Consider the following 21,512-nt stretch of genomic DNA (forward strand, 5'->3'; position numbering starts at 1 on the left):
AAACGAGTTTTAATGACTCCAACCTAAGTGTATGTAAACTTCTGTATTGGTTTTTTCCCCATCACTACATTCCCAGTTGGTTCTTTGTCCTACACCAGAAAAGTGGTACTCTTGAACTCCAGGAAATGATGCATGATCCCGATGCTCACAATAGACAATGTAGCATAAAGTTTACTAGTAATACCTTACACTGTGTCGTTTCTCTCCACCATACAGTCATCTGACGAGTGAGAGACATTCAGGCAGTAATTCATATCAGCCAGTTGACAGTGTGAGCTGCAGCATATTGAATGATCCCGTCCTGTCTTCTTGTGTCTGCAGTGTAAAACACTGTCTGGGATCTGTGACCACATCATCTCGCTGTCCTCTGATTCGCTGGTGTCCCAGTCGGCCCATCTGGAGGTTGTGCACCTGACCAACATCATGCCCAGCGAGGGCTTGGTGAGTACTAAGACTACACTATAGATGCCTTCAATCATACCTCCACAGGAGCTGAACCAGGACTCTGTCAGGATAGTTCTGTGACAGAGCAAACAGGCTAACTTTACTTGTTTGTAATGTCATACCAAGATATGAAGTGTACATCTCATCATTATAACTACATTATTCTCCTTTTTAGTTGAATACAGTCTACCCTCTCTCCTCTCATTTAGGGAATGTACATCAAATCTACATATGACGGCCTTCATGTCATCACTGGGACCACTGAGAACGTAAGTCTACTTCCTGGACCATGTGTCCCTGTAGTAAAACAATTGTTTTACATTAACCATACCAGCACCCATACCTTTGTTATTCTGTTTTACCATTGGCCTGCTCGTTTGCCACGTGAGCCTCTTGTAGTCCTGTAATGACCAGCCTCTCTGGTTGGGGCTCTGGGGTAACTGTTCAATTAGTGCAGCAAATAGTGAACCCCTAATTATCATCTGGGTGTTTAATTGGGGTTGGCAACAGAGGAGGGATGACACAGGCTTACAGATGGCAGCATGGCACAGAGAACCACAGCTCTTCTATTCAGCAACACTTTCAAAGCATGACTGGGATGTTGTGGATTCTCTGGAGGAGATGGAGAGGGAATGGGTGCTGTGACTGACAGTTCATTAATCATTTCCGAGCCCCTGAAGAAGGAAAATAGTTACTATTAGTGATATTGTACAAAGTGTGAAGTCGTACTACATGGTATGAAGGGAGGTATAGAGGCTGGTGATGTTTGATTCTCTGCCAAGTGATGTGACTCCTTTCAATTGCTGCTAAATGGTGGCTGAGATCATCACTCTTTAGACTTACTGGACATTTTGGGGGAAAACATAATTTATCTATCTTATAAAGCTGTGCCAAGGAAGCCTGTCCTTGCAGATCTGGGCCCATATCCACAAAGCATCTCAGAGTAGAAAATTGGTCATAAGTGCTTAGAATAGAGACATTTCACTCCTAAAAATAAAAGATATGCATGAAGCCTCTTTAGTCATAAGAGTCCCACCTAGTTGACAGATATTTAGGAGACCTCATGAGCGCTCCTAATCAGTTAAGAGTTACCAGCAGGTGTCCTGATAATAGAAAAATACAGCGAGTCAGTGGTTCCTGCACCATGTACAATCTCTTTGGAGTTGTTAAAATAATGATTTGATGTTTGGATTTTGATCAACCCATAAATAATCTCTACATGCAACACTATCTCTTGTGCTTTTAACAATGATTTCACATGGGGCCTATTTCACGATATACCTGTAATGTAGGATCTTAATTTGATCACTCTTTTGTTTCTGAGAATTTTCCTGCATTTCAAACTGTAGGGTATTCAAGGTTTAAAAATGATTATGAAGTGTGTTATTTCCACTTTAAAATGACAGACTTGATTTGCCCTAACAAAAAATGTATCAACCCGTACCAAAATAATCCATTAATTATAATCTACCAAATTATTTTCCTTCTGTAGTAAACTGTCTCAAATTAAGATCCTACTTCTGTAAATACGTATAACCACTAGGCTAATAAAAAAACATGTTTTGCTTTCAATGATTTTATTACCTACAGCATGTTATTTCAAGTTATCTCTTTGGAGCGCAACATCATGTTGTTAAAAACGATGCCTAAATTGGGCTTGCCTATAAGTTCGGCAGTTGAAAGCATCTAGCTGGCTTATGTTACCTTTGATTATGTTGATGAAAATGATAGACCTTTCAAATGTTGTATGCAATGTTGTTTGCAACATTATTGGCAAATGACTTGATGCCTGCTGTGCCGAAGTGATTTAGAGTTGTTAAACGGGAGTGACGAGTGTGTTGATATAACGGTAATGTTGTCAAAATTCAGCTATTATTAAAAAAAAGGTTATGGTTGCCAACATATTAGGCAATCATTAAGAGTAGGCAAAGTGATTGTGTCAGGCAAAAATGATATACATTTCTTTACCATTGCAACATTTGATGTACAGTCACAGTCACCGTGGTTATCTGAAGCATGCTATAGAGTTCACAGCTGGTGAAGCCTCATCATGATTGGTTATTCCCCATTATTTGCAACAATATCAATGCGCGTCATCACTATCTTTCCTTTGCGGTACCTCAAACTGTCGTGATTACCATCTGAGATAAACTTTTATGAGTTGCTTTTACTCCTGGCTCAGAGTTTGTCTGGGCAGTGAATTAACATCAAACCTAAACCCTATTTTGACCTGGGAGTTTTTTGTGTGTTTTAAAACAGGTTTTTAACAGGATTCCTAGGACCTTTTCTGAGATGCTTTGTGGATGCAGGCCCTGTTTGTACTTTAGCCAACTCCTTTGTTCTGTTCATTATCATGCCATAGATGTTGTCCTAGACATGACAATGAAGTCAGAGGAGTTGGGCAAAGCACTATATAGCCTATACGGTCAAACCATAATGAAAGGTCTCTAATAACCATTACATTTTAATTGAATTGCTATGATGGCTATGTGTCCAAACCTCTACTTATCCTACTTGAATGCTGATAATTGACAACCCCCTCTGCATGTCTCTGTCTGTCACTGTCTCTGCAGTCCCCAGCTGACCAGTGCAAGAAGATCCATGCTGGAGACGAGGTTATTCAGGTCAACCACCAGACAGTGGTGAGTCCAGACTGAATGTTCCATTGTAAAGCTCTGAGTACAGCTCTGAGTACTGCACTGTCATTTAGTCCTACAGGATCTCTCTCAGGGTCTGGGGGAAAGACACTCTGTTCAGTCTGGGTCAGGAAAGGTCAGCCATCATGAATGAGAAACGGGTGCTTTCCTAGACTCTGTACTCCTCCAGCCCAGCCTGTCTGGGCACAAAACGCTTTGTCTTTGGAAGAAGAACAAGGTGCTTATTTAGTGCTGCCTAGTACCTAATTAGTCCTCAATTAATCATTTAGTATCTGGTAGTTTAGGGGCGTTGTACTCGTAAAAATACAGGGGACTGGTTAGTCATTCATTGATAATGAGCTTTTAGTTCCCAAAGTAACCAAGTTCGTTCAATTAACCCACAGGGGGTTGACAGCAGTGGGCAATCCATTTAATCTGATTTGGGCCGGTATCCACAAAGCCTCTCAGAGTAGGAGTGCTGATCTAGGATCTAGTTTTGCCTTTGAGATCATAATGAATACTATTATATGGACAGATGGGGAACTGATCCTACATCAGCACTTCTACTCTGAGACGCTTAGTGGATACGGGTCCTGATCTCACTTTAAACATCAAAGTTCAGTGGAGGACACAGTCAAATCACTCCTCCATATTCACCAATAGATACCCTATTTATGGTTATTCTACATCAGGGGTTCCCAAACTTTTTCACTCAGCCCCCCTTTCTAGCATTGGAGAACATCCCACGCTCCACGTCTATTTCTATGGGCACAAGCACTGTTCATGACACAAACTGTTCACACCCCACTTGTTGGCGAAGAGAAAACCATTGTTCTACATAAATGTTTTCTCCTCTTTAGTAGAAAGAGCATTCATTCCAATACTATTTTTGCCAGAAGTACACATTTGTTTATCCTCATTGTAATATTTGTTTGGGACTGTGGCCTATTTGCTTTCCCAACATTGTGTGCACCTGTACCATGCTAACTCTGAGCACACATGTACAGTACCTACCCCCAAGCCATAAGAATGCTGAACAGTTAATCAAATGGCTACCCAGACTATTTGCATTGACCCCCTTCTTTATGCACTGACTCTTTTGCACTTGCTCTATGCACACTCACTGGACCCTACCCACACACTCACACATACTACACTGACACTCCAACACACACACACACAAACACTACATTACACATGGACACACTTTCACACTCTTCACATACGCTGCTGCTACTCTGTTTATTATCTATCATGATTGCCTAGTAATCTTTACCCCTACCTACATGTACATATTACCTCAATCATCTCAACTACCTCATACCCCTGCACATTGACTCGGTACCGGGGCTCCTTGTATATAGCCTCATTATTGTTACTTTCTTGTGGTAATATTAAAAAATATATATTTTGCTCGTAAGTAAGCATTTAACAGTAAAGTCTGCACCTGTTGTATTCGGCACGTGACAAATAACATTTGATTTGATCCACTGGCAGCTTTAGATGGCCAACAGTGGCCGCTTTAGAGGTGTTTGTGTCACCTTGCATTGCGTGAGTTCTGTGTATGTTTCTACTTGTTGTTGCTATAGAGGCTCCCTTGGCCCATTTACAGTGCATTCGGAAAGTATTCAGACCCCTTCACTTTTTCTACATTTTGTTACGTTACAGCCTTATTGTAAAATGTATTAAATAAAATTGTTCCTCCACACAATACCCCATAATGACAAAGCGAAAACAGGTTCAGCATTTTTTTCTAATTAGTTTTTTTCAATTGTTTAAGCACAATTTTGAAAACAGGGCCCGGTTTGTCAAAACACTACACACAATTAGCACAACCCTACACCAAAGTAGCACAACACTTCAGATCATTTGCAAAATGGAACGCTTGTCAAAACTATACACGACTTCATAAAAATAATATTTTGTTACCATACGAAACACACACATTTCATATGACTTCAATCTTTTTGAACCAGTTACACACTGCTGTTGCTAACCTAAAACACTTTTAACAAGTCTAATTGTCAGTGATTAGAGTACTGTAAATGAAGTACACAGAGAAAGTGCAACTATACAAACACTACACAAGACCAATGCTGCAGACTGAGGAAAATATCATTTATTTCTCTCCATATACCCAAATCAGTCAACATGGAGAATCACAACAAAACATGTCCCAGTTTTCATGCTACTACAGTAGTGTGCATAACACTGTTAGCTCAGCAAACAGACAAACGTAAAATACTGTATCCAGTACAGGTTACAATTACAGTAAATAACAACAAACATGAAAAATAATCTGAAAAAAACTGACAATATTGTACAGAAAATACTACAGTAAACATACTATACATTATCTCTTCGCCTAGCTGGATCTGGCCAGAGAATTTCATCAACATCACAAGCAATATCGTCATTAGCAAGACAACGCGGGAAGAACCGTCTTGAATGTCGAATCCATCCTTGCACAGCTGCGGCGTCGACTTGGTCACAGGCGTCCTCCATGGCCTGAATGAGGGGTACCTGAGCCTGGGGCTGGAGATCGTAAACCTTCCACCACCATGCAGAGAAAAACTCTTCGATAGGGTTTAGAAACGGAGAGTATGGAGGAAGGTATAATACTGTCAACTGTGGATGGTGTTGAAACCAGTTCTGGACCAAAGCAGAGCGGTGGAATGACACTGTCCCAGATGACCGTGTATTGCATCTGGTGCATTTCATTACCTGCTGTGACGATGTGGTGCAATCGGTCCAAAAATGCGAGAATGTGAGGTGTGTTGTAAGGGCCCATTTTGGCATGACGGAGGACAACCCCATGCTGTGAAATGGCAGCGCAAAGGGTGATGTTACCTCCACGTTGCCCTGGGACATTGATTATCGCCCTGTGGCCAATGATATTTCTGCTTCTCCTTCTTGCTTTTGTGAGGTTGAACCCTGCCTCATCAATATATATGAATTCATGCAGGATTTCCTCAGCATCCATCTGCAAAACTCCCTGAAATACAGTGAAAGACAAGATTGTGTAGTTCAGGATAGGTCTAGTATACAGTCAATGTAAAAAAGTAATGTGTGCAGTATGCAACATCACAGTGCTAAAGTGAACAATACAAACCTCCACATACTCATGCCGCAGCCGTTTGACCCTCTCTGAATTACGCTCAAAAGGCACTCGATAAAGTTGTTTCATTTGAACCTGATGTCTTTTCAGGATGCGTGCCAGTGTTGACTGAGAGACCTGATGGACATTATTGAAAATGGCATGGTCACCGATAATGTTGGCTTGTAGTTCTCTGAGCCTGATAACATTATTGGCCAAAACCATGTTTATTATCTCTCTCTTGTTCTTGCGTGAATATGGGCCCCCTTCCTCCTTGTCGTTCCCGACCCTCAATCCTATGTAGAGAATAATACATGTAACTTACTGTACAATGTCACAGGAAGGGGTATCACAAGTGCTGATATGGTGCATACAATAAGCGGCTGATTACTGTAACTGTAGACAGATCTTCTTTTACCTGTTTTCCTGTCGAAAAGTCCTTATGACAGATGCCACTGTATATCTGCTCAGCGTCAATCCGTGGTTCACAACATGGTCCACTAGTGTTGCACGAATGTCATTTGATAAGTTTGGTCCTCTTCTTCTTTGTGCACGTTCTCCTCCTGCTTCAGGTCTTCCTCGACCTCTGGCTCGGCTTCTGCCTCTTCCTCTACCTCTACCTCCTTCTTCTCCTCCTCCTCCTCCTCTGTGTACTCCTCCTCTCACCCTCACTCTTCTTCTGACTCCTTCCATATTGGTTGAAGGCAGGTGAACCTACCTGCTGCATTTTTATAGTGCTTAAACCTGATTGGTGTGTCTACAATTTAGCAATCATGTGTTTGTGCACCTGATGGCTGTGTTTAACAGATTGGCTCATAGGTGTGGTAATTGGTGTGGTCAGTGCTTTGGAATTGCAAGGAAGTGACATCATGATATACTTCTGTGTCTGATGTATACAAGTGTGTTTAGTGTTTTGCAAATCACTGTGTGTAATGTTTTGCAAATAGTGTGAAGCTGACAATGTGCTTACAGTTGTGCAAATCTAGCCTTGTGGTTTGCTCCTTGAGTGTAAGGTTTTGCTAATTGTGGGAAAAGTTAAATTTTAGTGTGTAAGCAATCGTAAAAAACTGTAATAAAAAAATAAAACATAAAAACCTTATTTACACAAGTATTCAGACCCTTTGTTATGAGACTCGGAATTGAGCTCAGGTGCGTCCTGTTTCCATTGATCATCCTTGAGATGTTTCTACAACTTGATTGGAGTCAACCTGTGGTAAATTCAATTGATTGTACATTATTTGGAAAGGCACACACCTGTCTATATAAGTTCCCACAGTTAACAGAACATGTCAGAGCAAAAACCAAGCCATGAGGTGGAAGGAATTGTCCGTAGAGCTCCGAGACAGGATTGTGTTAAGGCACAGATCTGGGGAACGGTACCAAAAAATGTCTGCAGCAAGAACACAGAGGCCTCCATCATTCTTAAATCAAAGTTTGGAACCACTAAGGTCAGGGAGGTGACCAAGAACCCGATGGTCACTGACAGAGCTCCAGGGTTCCTCTGTGGAGATGGGAGAACCTTCTAGAAGACAATCAATGGCCAGATGGAAGCCACTCTTCAGTAAAAGGCACATGACAGCCCGCTTGGAGTTTGCCAAAAGGCACCTAAAGGACTCTCAGACTATGAGAAACAAGATTCTCTGGTCTGATGAAACCAAAATGTACTCTTTGGCCTGAATGTCAAGCGTCACGTCTGGAGGAAACCAGGCAACGCTCCTCAGCTGGCCAGTACCATCGCTACGGTGAAGCATGGTGGTGGCAGCATCATGCTGTGGAGATTTCTTTTATCGGCAGGGACAGGGAGACTAGTCAGGATCGAGGGAAAGATGAACGGAGCAAAGTACAGAGAGATCCTTGATGAAAACCTTCTCCAGAGCGCTCAAGACCTCAGACTAGGGCTAAGGTTCAGCTTCCAATGGGACAACGACCCTAAGCACACAGCCAAGACAACACAGGAGTGGCTTCGCGACAAGACTCTGAATGTCCTTGAGTGGCCCAGCCAGAGCCCGGACTTGACCCCGATCGAACATCTCTGGAGAGACCTGAAAATAACGTTGAAGTTGGAAGTTTACATACACCTTAGCCAAATACATTTAAACTCAGTTTTTCACAATTCCTGACATTTAATCCTAGTAAAAATTCCCTGTCTTAAGTCAGTTAGGATCACAACTTTATTTTAAGAATGTGAAATGTCATAATAATAGTAGAGTGAATTATTTATTTCAGCTTTTATTTATTTCATCACATTCCCAGTGGGTCAGAAGTTTACATACTCTCAATTAGTATTTGGTAGCATTGCCTTTAAATTGTTTAACTTGGGTCAAAAGTTTTGGGTAGCCTTCCACAAGTTTCCCACAATAAGTTGGGTGAATTTTGGCCCATTCCTCCTGACAGAGCTGGTGTAACTGAGTCAGGTTTGTAGGCCTCCTTGCTCGCACATGCTTTTTCAGTTCTGCCCACACATTTTCTACGGGATTGAGGTCAGGGCTTTGTGATGGCCACTCCAATACCTTGACTTTGTTGTCCTTAAGCCATTTTGCCACAACTTTGGAAGTATGCTTGGGGTCATTGTCCATTTGGAAGACCCATTTGCGACCAAGCTTTAACTTCCTGACTGATGTCTTGAGATGTTGCTTCAATGTATCCACATCATTTTTGCTCATGATTGATGCCATCTATTTTGTGAAGTGCACCAGTCCCTCCTGCAGCAAAGCACCCCCACAACATGATGCTGCCACTCCCGTGCTTCACGGTTGGTATGGTGTTCTTCAGCTTGCAAGCCTCCCCCTTTTTCCTCCAAACATAACGATGGTCATTATGGACAAATAGTTCTATTTTTGTTTCATCAGACCAGAGGACATTTCTCCAAAAGTACGATATTTGTCCTCATGTGCAGTTGCAAACCGTAGTCTGGCTTTTTTATGGCGGTTTTGGAGCAGTGGCTTCTTCCTTCCTGAGCGGCTTTTCAGGTTATGTCGATATAGGACTCGTTTTACTGTGGATATAGATACTTTTGTACCTGTTTCCTCCAGCATCTTCACAAGGTCCTGTGCTGTTGTTCTGGGATTGATTTGCACTTTTCGCACCAAAGTACGTTCATCTCTAGGAGACAGAACGCATCTCCATCCTGAGCGGTATGACGGCTGCGTGGTCCCATGGTGTTTATACTTGCGTACCATTGTTTGTACAGAGGAATGTGGTACCTTCAGGCGTTTGGAAATTGCTCCCAAGGATGAACCAGAGTTGTGGAGGTCTACAATTTTTTTTTTGAGGTCTTGGCTGATTTCTTTTGATTTTCCTATTGATGTCAAGCAAAGAAGCACTGAGTTTGAAGGTAGGCCTCGAAATCCATCCACAGGTACAAGTCCAATTGACAAAAATTATGTAAATTAGCCTCTCAGAAGCTTCTAAAGCCATGACATCATTTTCTGGAATTTTCCAAGCTGTTTAAAGGCACAGTCAACTTAGTGTATGTAAACTTCTGACCCACTGGAATTGTGATACAGTGAGTTATAAGTGAAATAATCTGTCTGTATGTCACGATCGTCGTCTGGAGAAGGAGAGGAGGACCAAGGTGCAGCGTGGTAAGTGTTCATTATTTTAATAAAAATATGAAACGCTTGACAAAACAACAAAAAACGATAAACGAACAGTCCTGTAAGGTGAACACACAAAACAGAAAACAACCACCCACAAACACAGGTGGGAACAGGCTACCTAAGTATGATTCTCAGTCAGAGACAACGATAGACAGCTGCTTCTGATTGAGAACCATACCAGGCCAAACACATAGAAATACAAAACAAGGACAGCATAGAACACCAGACATAGAATGCCCACCCAAACTCACGCCCTGACCAACCAAAAAGAGACACCGGATGCACTGGACCGTGGAGGCGCACTGGCGGTCTCGAGCGCAGAGCTAGCACCACCCGTCCTGGCTGGATCCCCCCTGTAGCCTGGCAAGTGCGGGGAGTTGGAACAGGCCCCACTGGGCTGTGCTGGCAAACTGGAGACAACGTGCGTAGGGCTGGTGCAGTATACCCCGGGCCGAGGAGACGCACTGGAGACCAGATGCGCTGAGCCGGCATCATCCCTCCTGGCTCGATGCCCACTCTAGCCTGGCCAATTCGAGGAGCTGTGATGTAGCGCACCGGGCTATGCGTGCGCACTGGGGACACCTTGCGCTTCCCCGCATAACACAGTGCCTTCCCAGTCACTCTCTCGCCACGGTAAGCACGGGGAGTACAGGTCTCCTACCTGAGTCTGCCAATCTCCCCGTGTTCCCCCCCAAAAATTCTGGGGCTGCCTCTCGTGCACTTTTCCACGAGCCAACTCCTCATAGCGTCGCCGCTCCGCTTTTGCTGCCTCCAGCTCCTTTTTCGGACGGCGATACTCTCCTGGCTGTGCCCATGGTCCTTTGCCGTCCAGAATTTCCTCCCATGTCCAGGAGTCCATGTTCCCACACTGCTTGGTCCTTTGTAGGTGGGTGGTTCTGTCACAATCGTCGTCTGGAGAAGGAGAGGAGGACCAAGGTGCAGCGTGTTAAGTGTTCATTATTTTAATTAAAATATGAAACACTTGACAAAACAACAAAAAACGATAAACGAACAGTCCTGTAAGGTGAACACACAAAACAGAAAACAACCACCCACAAACACAGGTGGGAACAGGCTACCTAAGTATGATTCTCAATCAGAGACAACGATAGACAGCTGCCTCTGATTGAGAACCATACCAGGCCAAACACATAGCAATACAAAACAAGGACAACATAGAACACCAGACATAGAATGCCCACCCAAACTCACGCCCTGACCAACCAAAAAGAGACATAAAAAGGATCTCTACGGTCGGGGCGTGACACTGTAAACAATCGTTGGGAAAATTACTTGTGTCATGCACAAAGTAGATGTCCTAACCGACTTGCCAAAACTATAGTTTGTTAACAGTAAATTTGTGGAGTGGTTGAAAAATGAGTTTTAATGACTCCAACCTAAGTGTATGTAAACTTCCGACTTCAACTGTAGCTGTGCAGCGACGCTCCCCATCCAACCTGACAGAGCTTGAGAGGATCTGCAGTGAAGAATGGGAGAAACTCTCCAAATACAGGTGTGCAAAGCTTGTAACTTCATACCCAAGATGACTCGAGGCTGTAATCACTGGCAAAGGTGCTTCAACAAAGTACTGAGTAAAGGGTCTGAATAATTATGTAAATGTCATAACGTTTTTTATTTTTTAATACATTTTTTAAAAACTGTTTTTGCTTTGTCATTATTGGGTATTTTGTGTAGATTGATGAGGGAAAAAACGATTTAATCAATTTTTGAATAAGGCCGTAACATAACAAAATATGGAAAAAGTGAAGGGGTCTGAATACTTTCCGAATGCACTGTATAGTCCAGTCAATATGATTCTGGTGGAAATGGAGATTTAGTATAAAAACAGCAGGCAGGAGGTTATAAACGAACAACTAATATAATCAATGCACTGGGAGGACTGGGGCTATTGCTGTAAATTATTTAGGTTTGTGTCACCATGGTGGATGCATTAATCAGGTCACTTGTGATGTTGTCATACTGAGCAGGGGCAGTGTCCTAGCTCGGTAGGGGACAATTTGTAGTAGGCCTAATTTCACATTTGTGATGTATATTTAAAGAAAAAGGGCACTATAGCTCCTCCTGCCCAAACAAAGACATACTAATAAGGTGTGGTTGCAGTACCCTGTCTTACTGCAGGATACAAAACAACTAGTTTACCAACCAACCAATCACAGAGATTACACATTTTATGACATGATGCTGTGTTCAGAAACATGAGACAGTGGATGAGACAGTGGATGTGCCAATGAACTGTCATATGCCTGGGCGAACCTCCAATAGAAGGTTGCAACTGACACACCAGGGGGCCAGAGACTAGCTAGCTTATTACATGCTAGTGTGATCTACCACTGCAGTTTCCAGTAAGCACAGAAGCTGGTGTGAACACAGAGACAGTGTCTCAGACAAACAGAAATGTGTGTGTGTGTGTGTAGAGGGATCTGTTGGTCTTTTTATAGTTTGACTATGTCGCCATGCCAGTCCCTGAGTTGAATAATGTAACCTGTTTACAGATAAGTTACATTATTAACATTGGCACTCTACAGTGCACGGGGGAGTTGAGGGGAACTGAACAAAGCAAAGAGGAAGAGAGAGAGGTGCTCTGCTCAGCGTAGCATAGAGAGGGAGGGAGGAAGGGAGAGAGGGAGGGAGGGGGACGTGACCTGCTTTCTCTGCTCCCCTGCCTCTACTGGAGCCTGCCTGGGAGCACACTGCCATCAGCAGAACCAAGCTCACTGTAGCACAGCTGCACACTGTCTGTCTGCTGCGGGACAGAGCCCAGTTGAGCATGGTGCTGATGCTTTGTGACGCATTATAGGTCGGCACGAGGTGCAACACTATCTGTTAAACGTTGTATAACGTTGTATAACGTTGTAACAACAGATAGGACAGAATTCTGAAAATTGTTATGTTCAGTCAAGAAAGGAAGTAATTGGAACAATATTTTGTCTGCATTGTATGAAACACTTCCCAGCACATACTGTTTAGCTAACAGTTTTTGTGCCAGACGCCATTATTTTCCAAGCACTGTAATTTATGGGAATGTACTGTAGGGTATTGGAATGATAGTGCAGTTGTTTTCACCGTCATTATCTCCGGCGTCATTATCTCAGACATGGTTGGTAGAGGAGATGTTCAGAACTACAGTAACTAGCTACGGCAATTTACTAGTTCATGATTGGTTGAGTATTTCATCAGCCTTACTGAGTGTGTTGTATTGTCTCTCTCCACTGTGGCATATTTGTGCAGGTGGGCTGGCAGCTGAAGAACCTGGTGAACGCCCTCAGAGAAGACCCCAACGGAGTCATCCTCACGCTGAAGAAGAGACCTCAGAACACTCTCACGTCTGCCCCTGCCCTGCTCAAGAATGTACGGTGGAAACCCCTTGCACTCCAGGTAATTATGTTATGATGTGATATTGAGAATGGGGTTCCTATATGTGTTTGGATATCTGGTTAGGATTCCTTCTGGTAGATAAGAATATAGTTTTTTCACCAATTCACCTGGGAGCTGTGTAATTTGAGCGATAAGAAACATAGCGCTCATTATTGATAATGACCAACTGGCTTAGTAGTTCCTTATGGGGGCCGCATTGTGAATAGATGAGATTATGATACATGATGAATTTAAGGGTAATTATCTGCAAGTTAGCACTTAACTTGTACCCCATACCTGGCCACCCTAAATTTAATTCTAATGGATTATGTGTAGCATCAGTGAATGGAGTTAGTGAATCTATTGTGCTGCTCAGTATGGATGGAGTACAGACAGTACAGTATGTGGGACTGGCTGGGGGAAACAGGGACTGCCTGAGGAGGATGAACAAAGACAGAACACTAGCTGAGGAGGATGATGGTAGAGGGGGGTTTACATCATAACTGCCTGGATGTTTTTTTCTTTGGGAGCCCTGGACTGCGTGAGAGCTATTTTTAGCTCTGCACTAAGCTCACTCATTTTCATGCTGCATGGGTTGCCTTGATGACGCCCAGGAACGTTTCTGTGGTTACGTGTCTTTGGCATCTGCAGTGAAATCAGTTAATGTGTTCAGATAATCAGCACCTTATCCTCATATCTCAACATGTGAAGCTAGAATGGTTGCTTCTGTATGGGGTGTGTAGATAAGCACTGAAGTATCAAGGCGAGACCCAAATGCAGACACAGGAGGCAGATGGTTGAGGTCTTACAATGTGTATTAATCCAAAGGGGTAGGCAAGAGAATGGTCGTGGACAGGCAAAAAGGTCAAAACCTGATCAGAGTCGAGGAGGTACAAAGTGGCAGACAGGTTCGTGGTCAAGGCAGGCAGAATGGTCAGGAGGGCAGGTACAAAGTCCAGAAACAGGCAAGGGTCAAAACCGGGAGGACTAGAAAAAGGAGAATGCAAAAAGCTGGAGAACGGGAAAACCGCTGGTTGACTTGGAAACATACAAGACGAACTGGCACAGAGAGACAGGAAACACAGGGATAAATACACTGGGGAAAATAAGCAACACCTGGAGGGGGTGGAGACAATCACAAGGACAGGTGAAACAGATCAGGGCGTGACAGAAGTCATGTCAGGGAAATAATTATGTATTGATTATTTGGCACGGTGGCATGTTTTTCAGTTTGAAATAAACAGGGTTCTGCTTGAGTTATGCTTCATTATTGTGGCTGAATAGAATTGGAGAAAGAAATGAGTATTGGATTGCCCTCCGTGGAGGATATTGTGGTGATTCCTCTTTTTTATTTATTTTTGCCATAATTTTGGGGATTCTCACAAACTTTTATCAATAGAAAGGTCCTTTGAAGGAACTATTGTTGACATATATTTGACCTTTGTATATTAAAGCATAATTGAGAAATAAATAATTGAATTTTGAATATTTTAGAATTTTTTTCTTTTAGTACTCCATAATGTTTCATCGGTAGGTGCTACAAGCAAAAGTTGGTGTCATATGAAGCTTTACTGCTTGCTCTGTAATATGAGCAGTATTTAGATTTTTATTATACATTTACATTTATTAATATTGAAAAATATAAAAATGGATATTGAAAAATATAAACATGTGCAATGCCTTCAGAAAGTATTTACACCCCTTGACTTTTTCCACATTTAGTTGTGTTACAGCCTGAATCAAAAATGATTTTAAATTGAGATTTTGGGTCACTGGCCTACACACAATACCCCATAATGTCAAAGTGAAATTATGTTTTTAGACATTTTTTACAAATTAATTAAAAATTAAACGCTGAAATGTCTAGAGTCATTAAGTATTTAGCCCCTTCAGGGCAAGCCTAAATAAGTTCAGGAGTAAAAATGCGCTTAACAAGTCACATAATAAGTTGCATGGACTAACTCTGTGTCACGCCCTGACCGTAGAGAGCCGTTTTATTTCTCTATTTGGTTAGGTCAGGGTGTGATTTGGGGTGGGCATTCTATGTTGTCTATTTCTTTGTTTTTGGCCGAGTATGGTTCCCAATCAGAGGCAGCTGTCTATCGTTGTCTCTGATTGGGAATCATACTTAGGCAGCCCTTTTTCACACTTTTTGTTGTGGGATCTTGTCTTTTTGTGTTGCATGTGTTTGCACTACTAGCTTTACGTTCGTTGAGTTGTTTATTGTTTTTTTGGTGGAACATTTAAAATTAAAGGAAAATGTACGCATACCATGCTGCGCCTTGGTCTCATTCTAATGACGGACGTGACACTCTGAGTGCAATAATAATGTTTAACATGATTTTTGAGTGACTACCTCATCTCTGTACCCCACACATACAATTATCTGTAAGGTCCCTCAGTCGAGCAGTGAATTTCAAACACAGATTCAACCACAAAGACCAGGGAGGTTTTCCAATGCCTCGCAAAGAAGGGCACGTATTGGTAGATGGGTAAAAAAAGCATATTGAATATCCTTTGAGCATGGTAAAGTTGTTAATTACACTTTGGATGGTGTATCAATACACCCAGTCACTACAAAGATACAGGCATCCTTCCTAACTCAGTTGCCGGAGAGGAAGGAATCTGCTCTGGAATTTCACCAGGCCAATGGTGACTTTAAAACAGTTACAGAGTTTAATGGCTGTGATAGGAGAAAACTAAGGATTGATCAGTGGGGATTTTAGCATGTAAATCTTGATGGGGCAAGAAATAAATAAAGTGGGATGCATGCCATTAAAGCCACTACACAACACTAAACAATACATTAATTGCACTATAACGGTGACAAACGGTACCCACAAACTGTTAGGGCCTACATAAAGCTGTCCCGAAAAAAGTCCCAACATTTTACCACTGCTACACCTGGATATCAGCGGAGTCTTGTCTGGCAGCGAAACAGTTAATTCAGCTTCATTTACTACTTGCTTAAACAAATGTGGTTTCTAATGACAATTGAGATGTACAAACTATGGCATAAGAGGATAAGTGGATAAGAGGCCATCTTCAATTTCGATTAAGACATTAATGTGTGAAATAGGACGGACGTAGTCAATAACACTTTTGAAATGTACAGTGACAGAATTCAGAACATGGGCCATTCTTATAGTGTTCTTGGTGTACGGGGGGTACACCAAGTCAGATGTAATGGCAGATTTCCTCCTCTTCGTCTAAAGAGGAGGTGTAGCAGGGATCGGACCAAAACGCAGCGTGGTAAGTGTCCATGTTTTAATAGAAACAACTGAACATGACACAATACAAAATAACAAAGAGAATCTAACCGAAACTAGTCCCGTGTGGCACAAACACTGACACAGGAAACAAACACCCACAAACCAACAGTGAAAACAGGCTACCTAAATATGGTTCCCAATCAGAGACAATAAATGACAGCTGCCTCTGATTGAGAACCATATCAGGCCAAACTAGAAAACCCCACATAGAAACAGACAACATAGATAATACCCACTCAACTCACGCCCTGACCAACAAAATAAAAACAAAGTAAATAAGGTCAGAAACGTGACATCAGAACTGTAGGAAAAATAAAGGGGGCATATAAGCAGACAATGAAAGCTCTTACAATATTCAATGATTACATTTCTCTAAAACAGGTTATAGGCTACATGTGCACCACCAAGTCAGAACAGTAGGTGAAATTAAGAGGGGTAAATAGACCAAATTATTAGGGTGAGGCACATGGGCTACTAAATCTTACTACACAACATACACTTAGTATTACTTTCTTAGCTCCAGTATACATATCTCCCTGGCATATTACATAATTTATGCAGCAGCATACAATAGATTTTTGAACTCACCTTGTTGTGCTATGCTCACTTGAACAGGAAGGTGGCGCGGAGGTCCTTTGTGGGAACATTTTGTGATTAAAGTCTGGCATTCTCTGGATTTATGGTGCTCTCAAAACAACTGGGAACTCTGAAAAAAAACAAGGTCGAATCCAGTCGGAGCTCGTTTATTCCCGACTTCCAAGTTGTCTTGAACTCACTGAAGTCAAGTTTTTGCAGTTCCGAGTTAACAGTTGTTTTGAGCGCGGCACAAATCATGCTTCATTGACAGCATGGCCAATGTTGAATGTTTATCATTTTAAACTTGGAAAAGAGCTCCTTAATACCAGATTTGGGACCACACATCCACTGTCACTGATTCCTTCTAAACCACTCATTGTTGAATTTGCGATTTCCAACTTGTTGTGACCTTGAGCCTTTTTGGATGGACACTTCTAATGTAACTCTATGGCAGCACCAAAGGGGCTTGAATTTTCAAGGTCTAACCATAGACTTGGCGGTGACATAGTGTCCCCATGAGTGACAGAACACTGAGCCAATTACGGCACAACGCTACGTATTTTCTGCTGGCTTGCCCCACCACCACAGAAAGCACTGAGCTAGGCTGAAACACCTGCATTTTCAGCTGCCTTACTCAAGTAAACAAAAAAGAGAACATGTTTGCATGCGGCTTTATTAACTCAATGATATATATATATTTTTTAACATTGTTTGCAAACTGATATGTGACACGTATTAATGCCAAAACAACATGCAAAACATGTGGGGCTCAAAACAGGAGGTACTGCCCCACCTGCCCTGAATGACGGGTCGCCACTGGGATGGATCAAAAACATTGTCGTTACTTCACAATCCTAACCTAATTGACAGAGTGAAAAGAAGAAAGCGTGCACACATTACAAATATTCCAAAACATGCATCCTGTTTGCAACAAGGAACTAAATTACAAGTGCAAAAAATGTATGAAAGAACTTAACGTTATGTCCTGAATACAAAGCATTATGTTTGGGGCAAATCCAAAACAACATATCACTGAGTACCACTCTTCATATTTTCAAGCATGGTGGTGGCTGTATCATGTTTTGGGTATGCTTGTCATCGGACTAGGGAGTTTTTTGAGATAAAAAGAAATGCAATAGAGCTAAGCACAGGCAAAATCCTAGAGGAAAACCTGGTTCAGTCTGCTTTCCAGTAGAGGCCAAATATACACTGGAGTTGCTTACCAAGACGACATTGAATGTTCCTGAGTGGCCTAGTTACAGTTTTGACTTAAATCGACTTGGAAATCTTGAAAATACTTTATAATGGCTGTCTAGCAATGAACTTAAGAGAGTTTGAAGTATTTTTTTAAGCAGAATGTGCAAATATTGTACAATCCAGATGTGCAAAGCTCTTAGAGATTTAACCAGAAAGACTCCCAGCTGTAATCACTGCCAAAGGTGATTCTAACATGTATTGACTCAGGGGTGTCAATCTGTATTTCATTTTCAATAGATTTGCAGAAAATCTAAAAACATGTTTTCACTTTGTCATTTTGGGGTATTGTGTGTAGATGGGCGAGAAAAAATATAAAATGTATCCACTTTGAATTTAGGCTGTAACACAATAAAATGTGGAATAAGCCAAGAGGTATGAATACTTTCTGAAGGCACTGAAAGTATAGCATTTTTGATTTGGCTAATTTTTCAATATATTGTTGAACATAATATACTTTATGGGCATATCAAAGTTCCAGAGTAGAATCTTTGCTACTTTTAGAGTTATGATCCGATTTGTAAGCATTAGTTTCAAGTTCCTTGGTGTCCACATCACCAACAAACTATCATGGTCCAAGCACACTAAGACAGTTGTGAAGAGGGCACGACAACACCTTTTCCCCCTCAGGAGACTGAAAAGATTAGGTATGGGTCCCCAGATCCTCAAAAAGTTATACAGCTGCATCATCGAGAGCATCCTGACCGGTTGCATCACCGCTTGTTATGGTAACTGCTCAGCATCTGACCGTAAGGCGCTACAAAGGGTAGTGAGTACGGCCCAGTACATCACTGGGGCTAAGCTTCCTGCCATCCAGGACCTATATACTAGGCGGTGTCAGAGGAAAGCCCAAAAAATCATCAAAGACTTCAGTTACCCAAGTCATAGTCTGTTTTCTCTGCTACCGCATGGCAAGTGGTACTGGACAGCCAAGTCTAGGACCAAAAGGCTCCTTAACAGTTTGTACCCCCAAGCCATAAGACTGCTGAACAATTACCAAATGGCCACCGGATTATTTATATTGACACCCCCCCCATTAGTTTTTTACACTGCTGCTACTCGCTGTTTATTATCTATGCATCGTCACTTCACCCCTACCTACATGTACAAATTACCTCGACTAACCTGTACAACCACACATTTACTCGGTACCGGTACTCCCTATATATAGCCTCGTTACTGTTATTTAATTGTGTTACTTTTTATAATTTTTTTAACTTTAGTTTATTTGGTAAATATTTTCTTAACTCTTTCTTGAACTGCACTGTTGGTTAAGGGCTTGTAAGTAAGCATTTCACAGTAAGGTCTACATATGCTGTATTCGGGTCGCATGTGACAAATAAAGTTTGATTTGATCTGTGATGTCATGCTCCAAATAAGGGCATATACGTCACAGAGTTTGCCCCAGGAGAGCGCACATGCACAGGTGTTACCCATCTCCGCGGTTTTTACCCATCTCCGCTGTTGTTGCAGTCAGCCACATAACATAATTATATAAAATATTTGCAATTATTTTGGGTGGGAAAGTTCCTTACTCAAAAAATAGCTCATTTGGCTGTACGCTTTCAATAAAACAAAGAATTTGTCCACAATTCGAGGTTTTCTCAATCACTCTTTGACTGATAATTGAGCAGAGCTAGCAGTGCACAAAGACACATCACGAGTCACGTGACCCATTTTTTCAGCTTTCTAGTTCTAGACTGCAGGGAAAGAGAGGAGGAGAAGACAAACTCCACCTAATGTATGGAATCACTTGGGATTGTTTTTATTTTAGGTAAACTTTCCCTTTAAGTGGGTTAAAATCTTCCTGGAGAGTGTGTATGGAGGGACATGTCTTTATTCATATAAAAATTCAGATTTATTGAATTCTCCATGTGGTCTATATTAAAAGGCACTTCAATTGAACATAACAGGCTTTTAAAATTCAATATTGGTGCACAATTTCTACTTAAAATATCAAAGGAAGCAAAAGGCACTCATTTTGTGGAACGACCCAGCATCTACAGATGAAATATTATGTATTCTTCAATTAATCCAACTTCAATTAATTATTTCTCAATTATTCTTTAAGAAATAATCCTTCCTCCAAAGGACCCATCTATAGATAAAATTTCTGGAAATTCTCACAATTCATGGTCCTTTTTTGTTCTAGTTTCGTGAGGAATCAGGCGTTGTTGGCAGTCTTACAGGTAACACAAACAAATACACACAAAGGTTACCAATCAGTCACAAACACTGTTTGGTTAATGAAGCACCTCAGAGTTAAATGACAGCATGCCGGGTGGCTGTAGGAGCCATTGACATATGGTACGAACACTGTTAGGGTGACTTTGTCTCCCAGGACTGTTTATGATGGATGTTTCAGTCAGAAAGAGTCAAACCACGACAGCTCAACACGGCTTGGAGAAAGGGTAGGCATGTTCTATTATTAATTCAACTCTTTACGAATCATATGATGACAGAGAAGCATATGGAAAATCCAGGTAGTAGAGGACAAATATAATGTGAGATGAATTTGAAATGAGTCTTCAGTAAACTCCTATCAAGCACTCAGTGTTTCCCATAGTGAATAAGTCAATGAAGAGTGAACCTAGCCATCTGTTCATCCAGTATACAGCAGTGGTTCCCAAACTGTGGGGCATGAGGGGTCGGAACTCAGTCTGGCTTTCAACTTACTCTTGAAAGTTGTAGTAATAGAATGCACAAGGTACAATTTCGAAATTGGGTAGTGCATCATCAGTTTTCCTCTTGTCATGTCATTCATTGCATACCTTAGAGATCTATTTATAACTTGTCAGAAATGTCCAGGTCAACTAACCCATGTCAGCTAATGTTTTTTAGCTAGATTTTTTAGCACATAGAACTTGTGCTAAAAGGGTTTTAGTCACTCAAATATTTGAGTCAAGATTCCAATTGGCTCATTCATCCCCCCTCCTCTCCCCTGTAACTATTCCCCAGGTTGTTGCTGTAAATGAGAATGTGTTCTCAGTCAACTTACTTGGTTAAATAAGGGTTAAAATAACAATTTAAATGAAAATATCACACAAATACATATTAGACATGGCAAAATGTATAGAACTGCAAGATTTTCTCCACCAACAAGAGGGGTGTGAACAATGCTTGTGCCCATAGAAATAGAAATAGACATGGCGCACACATGCAGGAGGGGCGCGGGATGTTCCCCAATGCTGGAAGGGGGGCCTGAATGAAAAAGTTTGAGAACCCCTAATATACAGGAGAACCCTCAGCTGCCGTGGTC

At 41.7% G+C, this 21,512-nt stretch overlaps 1 protein-coding gene across 2 annotated transcripts in view; it reads left to right on the forward strand.

The window, feature by feature from the left end:
• Positions 1–21,512, forward strand: part of LOC139534665 (connector enhancer of kinase suppressor of ras 2-like) — a 78,769-nt gene that overhangs the window by 24,785 nt on the left and 32,472 nt on the right. For both annotated transcript variants that reach the window (XM_071333984.1, XM_071333991.1), the window contains exons 6-9: positions 322–441; positions 654–713; positions 3,018–3,086; positions 13,026–13,172. In XM_071333984.1, the coding sequence (XP_071190085.1) occupies positions 322–441; positions 654–713; positions 3,018–3,086; positions 13,026–13,172 (396 nt within the window). The remainder of the gene's footprint in view (positions 1–321; positions 442–653; positions 714–3,017; positions 3,087–13,025; positions 13,173–21,512) is intronic.

Source organism: Salvelinus alpinus, chromosome 1 (assembly GCF_045679555.1).
Source record: "Salvelinus alpinus chromosome 1, SLU_Salpinus.1, whole genome shotgun sequence".
Classification (NCBI taxonomy): domain Eukaryota; kingdom Metazoa; phylum Chordata; class Actinopteri; order Salmoniformes; family Salmonidae; genus Salvelinus; species Salvelinus alpinus.